Source organism: Gorilla gorilla, chromosome 16 (genome assembly GCF_029281585.2).
Source record: "Gorilla gorilla gorilla isolate KB3781 chromosome 16, NHGRI_mGorGor1-v2.1_pri, whole genome shotgun sequence".
In the NCBI taxonomy this organism is placed as follows: Eukaryota; Metazoa; Chordata; class Mammalia; order Primates; family Hominidae; genus Gorilla; species Gorilla gorilla.
This window is the reverse complement of record NC_073240.2, coordinates 62769472-62783412: the sequence shown is the minus strand read 5'-3', so window position 1 is coordinate 62783412 and position 13941 is coordinate 62769472. Positions and strand designations below refer to the sequence as shown.

Sequence of the window (13941 nt, the reverse complement as noted above, 5' to 3'; positions counted from 1 at the left end):
TAAAAGTCTAGGGTCTAGTTTTGGCCCTGCTACTTACTATGTGACCCTCTGTAATCACTTACCAGTTCTGAGATATAGGTTCTTTACCTATCAAGTGAAGATACAGGATACAGTTAATAGTTCCCAAATGGTACTTTATTAGATATTGAGATATTTTGAGATGTTGTAGAGAAAATATTCTCTGATCAAGTAAGATTATTGATTAAAGTACTAAGCTATACATAATTAAACAGATACGTTTCATTTTATTTTACGCTATAGAGCTTTAGATATGTTAACAAACACTGTGAATCTCCAAGAGGGATATTTAGTATGTAGCTTTCCCACCTTGTTGACCATAGACTCCTCTGCTACCACCTGTTTTCAGGAAACAGCTATTCATATCTGCTGGAGGGATCATGTCTTTTTTTTTTCAGCAAAATATTTACAGGGTCTGTTAAATACTAAATTCTGAATAAATATTTGATAATTGAGTGAATGAGTTCCTTGGAAATAGTGTTCTTGAAAGTGCAATTTAGCAAATGCTAGACTTAATAAAGTCTGAATAACATGAATATATTTTCCCCTCATTTTTGTGTTATTTTCTTTCCTTTAAAAATTCAAAATGGCATTTGGGTAATTTTGGAGTGGTGAACATGAGAATAATCTTTTAATATTGATTCATAATTTCAGTGTGTTGATTGCCTGATCTCTCTCATTTTTCTCTTATAGCTTATACGACTTGATAGTCTTAGCGCCTACTGGAATGTAAATTGCAGCATGTCTTACCAGAGATCAAGGGAACAGATTTTGGTAATATTAATGTATACTTGGAAGAGCTAACTTCACTCTCACTCCCTAAATTTGTTTAATATAAGAGGGCCTTCATGAGGACAGGATATCAGCCATTTGTTTAACTTGTATTTCACTAAATCAGAAATATGAAAAACATCCTTTCAAATCCACTATGTGTCTTCACAAAAGCAGTTTTGTTTTTGAAGATGTTTGTGAAATCATTCACTGGGCAGTGATACCAGAGCCCATGGTATTAAATTAAAACTGTATTTATGCTTTTTTACATTCTCATTTTGATGATATTCTTGTCACATTCTGATATTTCATATTAGAATGATTAAGAGTATTATAAAGATAATATTTCTCAGATATAAAGCATGTATCTTTGACAAATGTTTTAGACATTTGTGATGATTTTCTGAATAGTAGAAGATTAATTCAAAACTTCAATGTGCTAAACCAGTCTTAGCCATGTTTATTTACTTAGAGAATAAAGAAAGAACAATTCAATTTTTAGAACTGGATAAATTTCAATCTTCTGTCTCTGATTTCTCAGAAAGATACTGTAACATATGATTTGCCTGTGACTAGAATGTGTCTGAAATCGCAGTGTATGGATATATATATGTACATTTTTTTGGAGTCAGAGTGGACATACTACAAGGTTGTTTGTAGACGTACAGAATTCTTAAAATTATCTGCTTCTGTATCTTTATACTTATAAATAATGCTCAGTGTATTTTTCTTATTGACTACTAGTAACAGAGAAGCAAAGATATTGATGAAGAACCAAGCTTTGTGTGTGTGTGTGTGTGTGTCTGAATATGTGTGCATTTTCTTTTTCATTCTCATTCAAATTTTTTGTTTAGGATCAGCTGAAAAATGAAATTCTTACAAGTGGAAATATACCCCCAAATTATCAATACAGTAAGTAATAGTAAAAGTTTATTTCATGTTATAGGAAGAAACAGAATTAAATACATTATTTTAACATAGTTTTCTGATAAACTTACTTAGTCAAAGTATATTAATTTTATACCTTACTATTATGATACAACATGTTTGGGTTATAACTTATTATTTAGGAATAGATCGTAACACACACCACTGGAGAATAAGAGAGAGAGAAGGGCAGTATAGCTGTAGTTCATTCCCTACAGCCAACTTTCTTTGAATTCCATGTATTCTTCTTAGCTTGCTACTGTATTCTTTGTTTTAGGATTTAGATTTTCTTTCTTTTTTCAAAAAGTAGCTAAATCTCTGAGATTCTGGTATTCAGGTCACCCTTATGTTACTATTGCAGTGTTAACATAATCCTGCCACTCTAGAGAATTTTTTTAGTGAGCTTTTCTATTTCTTGGCAGCCTCACCTTTATTTTACAACTGGATCTCTAACAAAGCTTCCTCTTATTTATTTATTTTTTCCATCTGTTTTCTTTATTTCAGTTTCATGCTAATGAAGCTATTGGTTTTTTATTAGTATACCCCTTTATGATTTTTCTCAGCTTTCATACTCTTGTTGTTCCGTATTACTCTGGTTCACTGTTGTTTTCTTCATGTTCTTTTATAACTAATTGACGCTGGAAAATAGTTGGCACTTATGTTACATAGATCCCTACATTTTTTGATGATAAAACTTTCAAGTGCTGCTAGTTTGTGAAATCATTTAGGTTCATTAATGGTAAGAAATAGTTAAGGAAAATCTACAATTTCATTCTTGGGCATTTTCCATTTATAACTAGCTTTTAAAGCAGTTGAAAATTTTGTACAATCTTATGCAAATTGTAATTACCATGAGATATCACAGTTTTTATAGTTTGATGCTATTCACGGTTAAAATTTATCACCTTGCATTCCCCTATCATCTTCCCTAATACACCTTTTTATATTACTTCTCAACTTGAAGATTATTTTCTTTAGTTGATTCTAAGGTTATATACGTAATGATTATTTTGACAATAATAAAGTGGTGAGCAGTTTCTTTTTTTGGAATGAATTTTATTCATGATTTTGTTACTAAATTCTGCTAGTGATTAAATAAGACAAATTTATCAGATCTTATTTCCTTTTTTGTATTAGTATTTTTGATGAATAATACAATCATTAAATGTCTTGCAACAAGGAAGGGAAGTCTAATTTTATGCAGACTGTGAATAACCAAGAGCAGATTGTCTGTCTCTTTTATACATTTCTTACCTAGAAGCATGGGACTCCAGTTTCCTCCTTGGAGATTTCGCTTTAACCATTGAGCTTATTATTATGCATATAAGTAGAAGCTTAAATTGCTTAAATATTTTTTGGTAGTGATTTTGTTACACACATTTTTGATCATTTTTCTTTACTTCTAGAGTAACAGTGTTCTCATAATTATTTACACTGTTTATATGTAAAAGCATGTAAACATGTCTTATGTCTTCCCATGTGATATAAGTTTTCCAGCCAATATCAGCCTCTGCAAAACTCTACATGAATCCTTATGCAGAATCAGAGCTCAAAACGCCCAAACTGGATTGCAACATAGAAATACAAAATATTGCCATTGAACTGACCAAACCTCAGGTATGATTCATATGGATATTTCCAGCTTTGATTAGCCTTGAATCTTGACTGCTTTTATTTGTGATTATTACTTCTCTAGTGGTTGGTGGTTTTGTGGGGTTCGTTATGTTGAGATTTGACTGTTTAAAAATTTTTGTTTTAAAGAAAATGAATTTCAAATTTAAGTAGTTTTTTAAAATTTTATTTCATCTTTTCCTAAAGTGTGGAGAATCATATCAAACTGTAGGGAATGACATTATTTCCATTTGACTCACAATTGTTGATGGAAGATTTTTTTTTTTTGAAGTGGAGTCTCACTCTTTTGCCCAGGCTGGAGTGCAGTGGTGCGATCTCAGCTCACTGCAAGCTCCACCTCCTGGGTTCATGCCATTCTCCTACCTCAGCCGTTAGAGTAGCTGGGACTACAGGCACCTGCCACCACTCCTGGCTATTTTTTTTGTATTTTTTTAGTAGAGATGGCGTTTCACTGTGTTAGCCAGGGTGGTCTCGATCTCCTGACCTCATGATCTGCCCGCCTCGGCCTCCCAGAGTGCTGGGATTACAGGCATGAGCTACCGCGCCTGGCCTGTTGATGGAAGATTTTAATGTGTTTTTCCCTCCTCAGTTTTTAATGGAAGAGACTCTTATTAAATATTGTTTCTTTAATTTTTAGAACAGCTATGTTGGCAGCTTTTTCCTCCATTTGTTTCCCAAGCATGGTTATATGCCCAGAGAGTTGGGGTGACAGGCTTGGTGAACTGGAAGTGAAAGGAGGACAGGAGATTTAGCTAATTTAGCTTTTTTGTACAATTCTGTTCAATAAAAATGTAATGCAAGTTGTAATTTTAGATTTTCTAGTAGCTGTGTTAACAATGTAAAAAGAAAAAGGCGAAATTAACTTTAATAATACATTTTATTTAACTTAATATTTCCAAAATATTAATCATATCAACATATAATAAATGTAAAGTTATAATGAGACATTTCACATCACTTAAAATACATTTAAGTTCAGACTAGACACATTTCAAGTGATAAACAGCCGCATGGTAGGTAACCTTTAGTTAGAACTGCATTCCGTGAAAAATTAGAGAGGAGGAAGCTAGACTTGCCCCCTTTTTTTTTTTTTAATCTTCTCTGCTTTCATGTTACCTCTGGGTGTATGTTTCCCTCCATTTGAACTGTTTTGTCAGATCTACACAGAGTTGCTGTGTTGATGGTAAGATGGCTGCTTAAATAGCTTTATGTTGCTTTGGTTATGCAATAATTTTTTGCAGTAATTTCAAAATCAGCTCATAGCTAGCTACTGCTGAAATGATGATCCAGAGGAAAAATATATAGTCTTAGAAACAGGCATATTTTATATCATAGTTTACAGATACCATATTTCATTGTTTCTAAGATGTTCATTTAGTTTACATTTTAACATCTGAAAATAGGATGTATATATATATTGGTGATAAGACAATTTAATTAACAGCAGTTTTCTTTTGTAGTAGAACCTAAAATTATATTACAACTTAAAATTGATAGTGTCTTAAATTTGATGAACTGTAGTATACTTGTAATTGATAGCATCTTAAATTTGATGAAATATAGTATATTATTGGACGACCAGGCAACATTGTTCAGGGAATTTGGAGTCTCACTAGCCTAAAAAATAGAATTAAATTTAGTCTTTTTTTTATATATACAATGTAATAAATATAATTTTATTTTTGTTTTAACAGTACTTAAGTATGATTGACCTTTTGGAGTCAGTGGATTATATGGTTAGGAATGCGCCTTATAGGAAATACAAGCCTTATTTGCCACTTCATACCAATGGTCGACGATGGTAAGTTAGAATTTGTTTTTTGTTTTGTGAGGAACATATAATCATATATTTAGTTACTCTCAGAGTTAAGCAACCTTTAAAAGCCAAGTAATTCAGCCACTTTAAAAAAAGAGACAAGAGTATTAAAAGACAAATAGTAAATATATTGATTACTTATAAAAACAGCTTTCACTTCTTTTGTATGTCCATATTACTTTTTTCATATGAACATCCACTTGTATTTCTGCTCCTAGGTTCCCAAATTCTTTTTTTTTTTGAGATAGAATCTTGCTGTGTCCCCATGCTGGAGTGCAGTGACGTGATCTTGGCTCACTGCAACTTGTGCCTCCCTGGTTGAAGCGATTCTCCTGCTTCAGCCTCCCAAGTAGCTGGGGGTACGGGGTGTGCAACCACGCCCAGCTAATTTTTGTATTTTTATTTTTTTGAGACAGAGTCTTGCTCTGTCACCCAGGCTGGGGTGCGGTGACGCGATCTTGGCTCATTGCAACCTTCACCTCCTGGGTTCAAGCAACTCCCTGCCTCAGCCTCCCAAGTAGCTGAGATTACAGGCACCCACCACCACGCCTGGCTAATTTTTGTATTTTTAGTAGAGACAGGCTTTCAGCATCTCGACATCTTGAACTCCTGACCTTGTGATCTACTCTCCTCGGCCTCCCAAAGTGCTGGGATTACAGGCGTGAGCCACCGTGCCCGGCCTAATTTTTGTATTTTTAGTATAGATGGGGTTTCACCATGTTGGCCAGGATGGTCTCAAAATCTTGACCTCGTGATCTGCCTGCCTTGGCCTCTCAAAGTGCTGGGATTACAGACGTGAGCACCCTGCCGGTTCCCAAATTCTTAACTTAACATTCAAGACATTCAACATTTTTATAAAAGTTTTATCGCTTATCAGTCGTCCACATAGACTCAGTGTTATAACCATACTGGAATACTATTTCCCACGTGTCGTTTTGTGCCTTTTGGATTTTGCTTTGGCAAAGTCTGTTCCTTAAGGGTTTTCTTATATCTAAGTCTATTTAAGTCAGACAATTTTACTGGGAATTGCTGAGCTCTTATAGGAAGGCAGTTAAGAAGAACAAAAAATTTGACAGCATAAGATCTAAAATGTCAAGACTTTTCCTGTTTTCCCTTAAACCTTTATATTAACATTTACGTTAACAAAATTTGATTTTCAGGTGGCAATATGCAATTGATTCTGTTCTTGAAGTTCATATAAGAAGGTATACACAGATGTGGTCATGGAGTAACATAAAAAAGCACAGGCAGTTACTCAAGAGTTATAAAATTGCCTACAAAAACAAGTTAACACAGTCTAAAGTCTCAGAAGAAATACAGAAAGAAATTCAGGTATATCTTGCATATATTAGTGAGAGCTATTATTTGTCTAATCATCGTTTAATATTCTTCTGCATGTAATTTGAATCAAAAAATAATTTTAGGAAGAACAGAATTCACTTCTTTTTGAGAGAGAATTATGTGGGAAAATGCAGAATTTTTTTTTTCCAGTTTTTCTTCTTTAAAAAAACTTTTTTTCCCCCTGCAAATATCGGATAAAATAAGGTTACTGTAAACAATTTGGGGAAAGGTGTCTGGTTTTTATAATAATGTTTAGGAAGTCAGTATCAGAGCTGTTTAAATATATGTTTATTAGATAGATATATCTTACTTGTTTTGTTAGTAAACATCCTGTATTTATATGGTAGTGGCTTTTCAAAATACTTCAAAATATTATTTATAAAAAACAGCTTTTACTAAGAAGACATTTATGCAGCCAAAAAACATGAAAAAATGCTCATCATCACTGGCCATCAGAAAAATGCAAATCAAAACCACAATGAGATACCATCTCACACCAGTTAGAATGGCGACCATTAAAAAGTCAGGAAACAACAGGTGCTGGAGAGGATGTGGAGAAATAGGAACACTTTTACACTGTTGGTGGGATTGTAAACTAGTTCAACCATTGTGGAAGTCAGTGTGGCGATTCCTCAGGGATCCAAAACTAGAAATACCATTTCACCCAGCCATCCCGTTACTGGGTATATACCCAAAGGATTATAAATCATGCTGCTATAAAGACACATGCACACATATGTTTATTGCGGCACTATTCACAATAGCAAAGACTTGGAACCAATCCAAATGTCCAACAATGATAGACTGGATTAAGAAAATGTGGCACATATACACCATGGAATACTATGCAGCCATAAAAAATGATGAGTTCATGTCCTTTGTAGGGACATGGATGAAACTGGAAACCATCATTCTCAGCAAACTATCACAAGAACAAAAAACCAAACACTGCATGTTCTCACTCATAGGTGGAAATTGAACAATGAGAACACATGGACACAGGAAGGGGAACATCACACACCGGGGACTGTTGTGGGGTGCGGGGAGGGGGGAGGGATAGCATTAGCAGATATACCTAATGCTAAATGACGAGTTAATGGGTGCAGCACACCAACATGGCACATGTATACATATGTAACAAACCTGCACAATGTGCACATGTACCCTAAAACTTAAAGTATAATAATAATAAAAAAATAAATAAGAATTTCTTTAAAAAAAAACAAAAACAAAAAAACAGCTTTTACTTCTCGGGAAAGAAGAGGTCTTATCTACTCCCTTTTAAAAGGTAGAAACACGGCCGGGCGTGGTGGCTCACACCTGTAATCCCAGCACTTTGGGAGGCTGAGGCGGGCGGATCACCTGAGGTCCGGAATTGGAGACCAGCCTGGCCAACGTGATGAAACCCCATCTCTACTAAAAATACAAAAAATTAGCTGGGCGTGGTGGTGGGCGCCCGTAATCCCAGTTACTCGGGAGGCTGAGGCAGGAGAATTGTTTGAACCTGGGAGCTGGAGGTTGCAGTGAGCCCAGATCCCGCCATTGCATTCCAGCTTGGCAACAAGAGCGAAACTCCCTCTCAAGAAAAAAATAAAATAAAATAAAAAATAAAAAAAATAAGCACTAAACATGGAAAGGAACAACCGGTACCAGCCGCTGCAAAATCATGCCAAAATGTAAAGACCATCAAGACTAGGAAGAAACTACATCAACTAACAAGCAAAATAACCAGCTAACATCATAATGACAGGATCAAATTCACACATAACAATATTAACTTTAAATGTAAATGGACTAAATGCTCCAATTAAAAGACACAGAGTGGCAAACTGGATAAAGAGTCAAGACCCATCAGTGTGCTGTATTCAGGAAACCCATCTCACGTGCAGAGACAAAAATAGGCTCAAAATAAAAGGATGGAGGAAGATCTACCAAGCAAATGGAAAACAAAAAAAGGCAGGGGTTGCAATCCTAGTCTCTGATAAAACAGACTTTAAACCAACAAAGATCAAAAGAGACAAAGAAGGCCATTACTTAATGGTAAAGGGATCAATTCAACAAGAAGAGCTAACTCTCCTAAATATATATGCACCCAATACAGGAGCACCCATATTCATAAAGCAAGTCCTGAGTGACCTACATAGAGACTTAGAGTTCCACACATTAATGATGGGAGACTTTAACACCCCACTGTCAACATTAGACAGATCAACGAGACAGAAAGTCAACAAGGATACCCAGGAATTGAACTCAGCTCTGCACCAAGCGGACCTAATAGACATCTACAGAACTCTCCACCCCAAATCAACAGAATATACATTTTTTTCAGCACCACACCACACCTATTCCAAAATTGACCACATACTTGGAAGTAAAGCTCTCCTCAGCAAATGTAAAAAAACAGAAATTATAACAAACTATCTCTCAGATCACAGTGCAATCAAACTAGAACTCAGGATTAAGAATCTCACTCAAAACCGCTCAACTACATGGAAACTGAACAACCTGCTCCTGAATGACTACTGAGTACATAACGAAATGAAGGCAGAAATAAAGATATTCTTTGAAACCAACGAGAACAAAGACACAACATACCAGAATCTCTGGGACACATTCAAAGCAATGTGTAGAGGGAAATTTATAGCACCAAATGCCCACAAGAGAAAGCAGGAAAGATTCAAAATTGACACCCTAACATCACAATTAAAAGAACTAGAAAAGCAAGAGCAAACACATTCAAAAGCTAGCAGAAGCCAAGAAATAACTAAAATCAGAGTAGAACTGAAGGAAATAGAGACACAAAAAACCCTTCAAAAAATTAAGGAATCCAGGAGCTGGTTTTTTGAAAGGATCAACAAAATTGATAGACTGCTAGCAAGACTAATAAGAAAAAAGAGAAGAATCAAACAGACGCAATAAAAAATGATAAAGGGGATATCACCACCGATCCCACAGAAATACAAACTACCATCAGAGAATACTACAAACACCTCTACGCAAATAAACTAGAAAATCTAGAAGAAATGGATAAATTCCTCGACACATACACTCTCCCAAGACTAAACCAGGAAGAAGTTGAATCTCTGAATAGACCAATAACAGGAGCTGAAATTGTGGCAATAATCAATAGCTTACCAACCAAAAAGAGTCCAGGACCAGACGGATTCACAGCCGAATTCTACCAGAGGTACAAGGAGGAGCTGGTACCATTCCTTCTGAAACTATTCCAATCAATAGAAAAAGAGGGAATCCTCCCTAACTCATTTTATGAGTCCAGCATCATCCTGATACCAAAGCCTGGCAGAGACACAACCAAAAAAGAGAATTTTAGACCAATATCCTTGATGAACATCGATGCAAAAATCCTCAATAAAATACTGGCAAACCGAATCCAGCAGCACATCAAAAAGCTTATCCACCATGATCAAGTGGGCTTCATCCCTGGGATGCAAGGCTGGTTCAATATACGCAAATCAATAAAGGTAATCCAGCATATAAACAGAACCAAAGACAAAAACCACATGATTGTCTCAATAGATGCAGAAAAGGCCTTTGACAAAATTCAACAGCCCTTCATGCTAAAAACTCTCAATAAATTACGTATAGATGGGATGTATCTCAAAATAATAAGAGCTATCTGTGACAAACCCACAGCCAATATCATAGTGAATGGGCAAAAACTGGAAGCATTCCCTTTGAAAACTGGCACAAGACAGGGATGCCCTCTCTCACCACTCCTATTCAACATAGTGTTGGAAGTTCTGGCCAGGGCAGTTAGGCAGGAGAAGGAAATAAAGGGTATTCAATTAGGAAAAGAGGAAGTCAAATTGTCCCTGTTTGCAGATGACATGATTGTATATCTAGAAAACCCCATCGTCTCAGCCCCAAATCTCCTTAAGCTGATAAGCAACTTCAGCAAAGTCTCAGGATACAAAATCAATGTACAAAAATCACAAGCATTCTTATACACCAACAACAGACAGAGAGCCAAATCATGAGTGAACTTCCATTCACAATTGCTTCAGAGAGAATAAAATACCTAGGAATCCAACTTACAAGGGATGTGAAGGACCTCTTCAAGGAGAACTACAAACCACTGCTCAATGAAATAAAAGAGGATACAAACAAATGGAAGAACATTCCATGCTTATGGGTAGGAAGAATCAATATCGTGAAAATGGCCATACTGCCCAAGGTAATTTACAGATTCAATGCCATCCCATCAAGCTACCAATGCCTTTCTTCACAGAATTGGAAAAAACTACTTTAAAGTTCATATGGAACCAAAAAAGAGCCCGCATCACCAAGTCAATCCTGAGCCAAAAGAACAAAGCTGGAGGCATCACGCTACCTGACTTCAAACTATACTCCAAGGCTACAGTAACCAAAACAGCATGGTACTGGTATCAAAACAGAGATATAGATCAATGGAACAGAACAGAGCCCTCAGAAATAATGCCACGTATCTACAACTATCTGATCTTTGACAAACCTGACAAAAACAAGCAATGGGGAAAGGATTCCCTATTTAATAAATGGTGTTGGGAAAACTGGCTAGCCATATGTAGAAAGCTGAAACTGGATCCCTTCCTTACACCTTATACAAAAATCAATTCAAGATGGATTAAAGACTTAAACGTTAGACCTAAAACCATAAAAACCCTAGAAGAAAACCTAGGCATTACCATTCAGGACATAGGCATGGACAAGGACTTCATGTCTAGAACACCAAAAGCAATGGCAACAAAAGCCAAAATAGACAAGTGGGATCTAATTAAACTAAAGAGCTTCTGCACAGCAAAAGAAACTACCATCAGAGTGAACCAGGCAACCTACAAAATGGGAGAAAATTTTTGCAACCTACTCATCTGACAAAGGGCTAATATCCAGAATCTACAATGAACTCAAACAAATTTACCAGAAAAAAAACACAACCCCATCAAAAAGTGGGCAAAGGACATGAACAGACACTTTTCAAAAGAAGACATTTATGCAGCCAAAAAACACATGAAAAAATGCTCACCATCACTGGCCATCAGAGAAATGCAAATCAAAACCACAATGAGATACCATTTCACACCAGTTAGAATGGCGATCATTAAAAAGTCAGGAAACAACAGGTGCTGGAGAGGATGTGGAGAAATAGGAACACCTTTACACTGTTGGTGGGACTGTAAACTAGTTGAACCATTGTGGAAGTCAGCGTGGTCATTCCTCAGGGAACTAGAACCAGAAATACCATTTGACCCAGCCATCTCATTACTGGGTGTATACCCAAAGGACTATAAATCATGCTGCTATAAAGACACATGCACACGTATGTTGATTGCGGCATTATTCAAAATAGCAAAGACTTGGAACCAACCCAAATGTCCAACAATGATAGACTAGATTAAGAAAATGTGGCACATATACACCATGGAATACTATGCAGTCATAAAAAATGATGAGTTCATGTCCTTTGTAGGGACATGGATGAAATTGGAAATCATCATTCTCAGTAAACTATCGCAAGAAGAAAAAACCAAACACCGCATATTCTCACTCATGGGTGGGAACTGAACAATGAGAACACATGGACACAGGAAGGGGAACATCACACTCTGGGGACTGTTGTGGGATTGGGGGTGGGGAGGGATAGCATTGGGAGATATACCTAATGCTAGATGACAAGTTAGTGGGTGCAGCGCACCAGCATGGCACATATATACATACGTAACTAACCTGCACAATGTGCACATGTACCCTAAAACTTAAAGTATACTACTAATAAAAAAAAATACGAATAAACAAATAATCAAAAAAAAAATAAAAGGTAGAAACACACTGGATACATAATTTGCTTAATGTCTTCTGATTTCAGTTATAGAACTATTTCTAGCGATGATTCATAATGTGAAAAATGAGTTTAATTCCTGTTTTTCTGAAGTATATCACAATCACCAGTGTGAAATATTAGAAAAAGCGTAGGTATTGGCATCAGATGGATTTGGGTTCAAGTACTGACTTGGATATTTACCAAGTGTCCTTCTGATTATGGACACAAGTTTCTCAAACTCTCAGGTCTAGTGTTCTCATATATAAAATGGTAACAATATCTGTCTTACAGAGTGGTGAGAATTGTATGAGACAGCACATAAAGGACTTGGAACACAGGTCACCTGGTTAATGTTGGATTCCCCCATGTACTTTTATATAAATGCCTCAAATCAGTTTCTACTTTAGCCTAATTATTGATTTGCAGAATTTTACATTCTTAAATATTATGTGTTTTGTAATGTTACCCTTAGTACAGTGGCTATGTAATGATAAGAATGGGGGGAGTTAGAAGTAAGAATCATAAGGATGATATGTAAAACAAATCCCCTTCCTAAATATTCTTGTTTTCATGTGCATTTATGTCTATGTGTTAATTATAATGGTCTCACAGAAAAATTATTTTCATACTATATTTAATGAGGATTTATTTTCTTGGAAAACTTATTTTCTCTTACTGTAAAAAATTAAAAAATTTAAAAGTCTAGAATACATTCAAATTTATACTCATACTTTCATTAGGTCACAGGTACTGATAATGGACTAGATATGCCTAGAAATCATAAAAGAAAAATTTCTTTTATCTAATGATTAAATTTCTTGTTTACCAGTGCCTCTGTTTTTTACAGGACTTGGAGAAGACTCTAGATGTTTTTAACATAATTTTAGCAAGGCAACAAGCACAAGTTGAGGTAATCATTTTTATTAGCTGATTTTATGTTTTAAACATGTTAATGTCCGCTTTTAAACCTAGGATCAAGAAATTGAAGTTTCACGAGGTGAGGTTTTTATTGCTTAATTTAGTCTCAGGAGAAAAGAAACTGGAGTACTGAAAAAAAGCCACTAATATGAAGGGGAAAAAAAACCTTATTTTTATTATTATTTTTTTTTGAGATGGAGTGTTGCTCTGTCTCCCGGGCTGGGATGCAGTGGCGTGATCTTGGCTCGCTGCAGCCTCTGCCTCCCGGGTGCAAGTGATTCTCCTACCTCAGCCTCCTGAGTAGCTGGGATCATAGGCGTGTGCCACCACGCCCGGCTAATTTTTTTTGTATTTTTAGTAGAGATGGGTTGTCGCCATGTTGGCCAGCCTGGTCTTGAATTCCTGACCTCAGGTGATCCACTCACCTCGGCCTCTCAAAGTGCTGGGATTACAGGCGTGAGCCACTGCGCCTGGCCCCTTAGAAAATTTTATAATGAAAAATCTGAAAAACTCCAAGAAGAAAGTAAATAAAAGACATCTATAATCCTGACAACTTAAAATACTACTGTGATCATTTTGGCTATCAGTTTTTCTCCGATGCTTATATACCTGCGTATTTATGCTTTTTATCTCTTTTTTTTTTTTTTTTACTTTTTCTTTGTTTCCTCTTCCTTCCCTTCCTTCTTCCTTCTCTCCCTCT

General features: G+C 35.9%; 1 protein-coding gene and 1 long non-coding RNA gene across 6 annotated transcripts in view; one reads left to right on the top strand and one right to left on the bottom strand.

Annotated features, from left to right (window-relative positions):
- Window positions 1-13941, top strand: part of VPS13C (vacuolar protein sorting 13 homolog C) — a 201496-nt gene that overhangs the window by 46127 nt on the left and 141428 nt on the right. For all 5 annotated transcript variants that reach the window (XR_010131001.1, XM_055364235.2, XM_031002250.3 and 2 more), the window contains 6 exons: window positions 712-792; window positions 1644-1701; window positions 3206-3333; window positions 5043-5149; window positions 6325-6496; window positions 13171-13233. Coding sequence is in view for 4 of the 5 variants with exons in the window: in XM_055364235.2 (XP_055220210.2) it covers window positions 712-792; window positions 1644-1701; window positions 3206-3333; window positions 5043-5149; window positions 6325-6496; window positions 13171-13233 (609 nt within the window). In the remaining variant the exon portion in view is untranslated. The remainder of the gene's footprint in view (window positions 1-711; window positions 793-1643; window positions 1702-3205; window positions 3334-5042; window positions 5150-6324; window positions 6497-13170; window positions 13234-13941) is intronic.
- LOC129527290 (uncharacterized) overlaps window positions 1-13941 on the bottom strand; it is a 135013-nt gene that overhangs the window by 6650 nt on the left and 114422 nt on the right. The window lies entirely within an intron of this gene.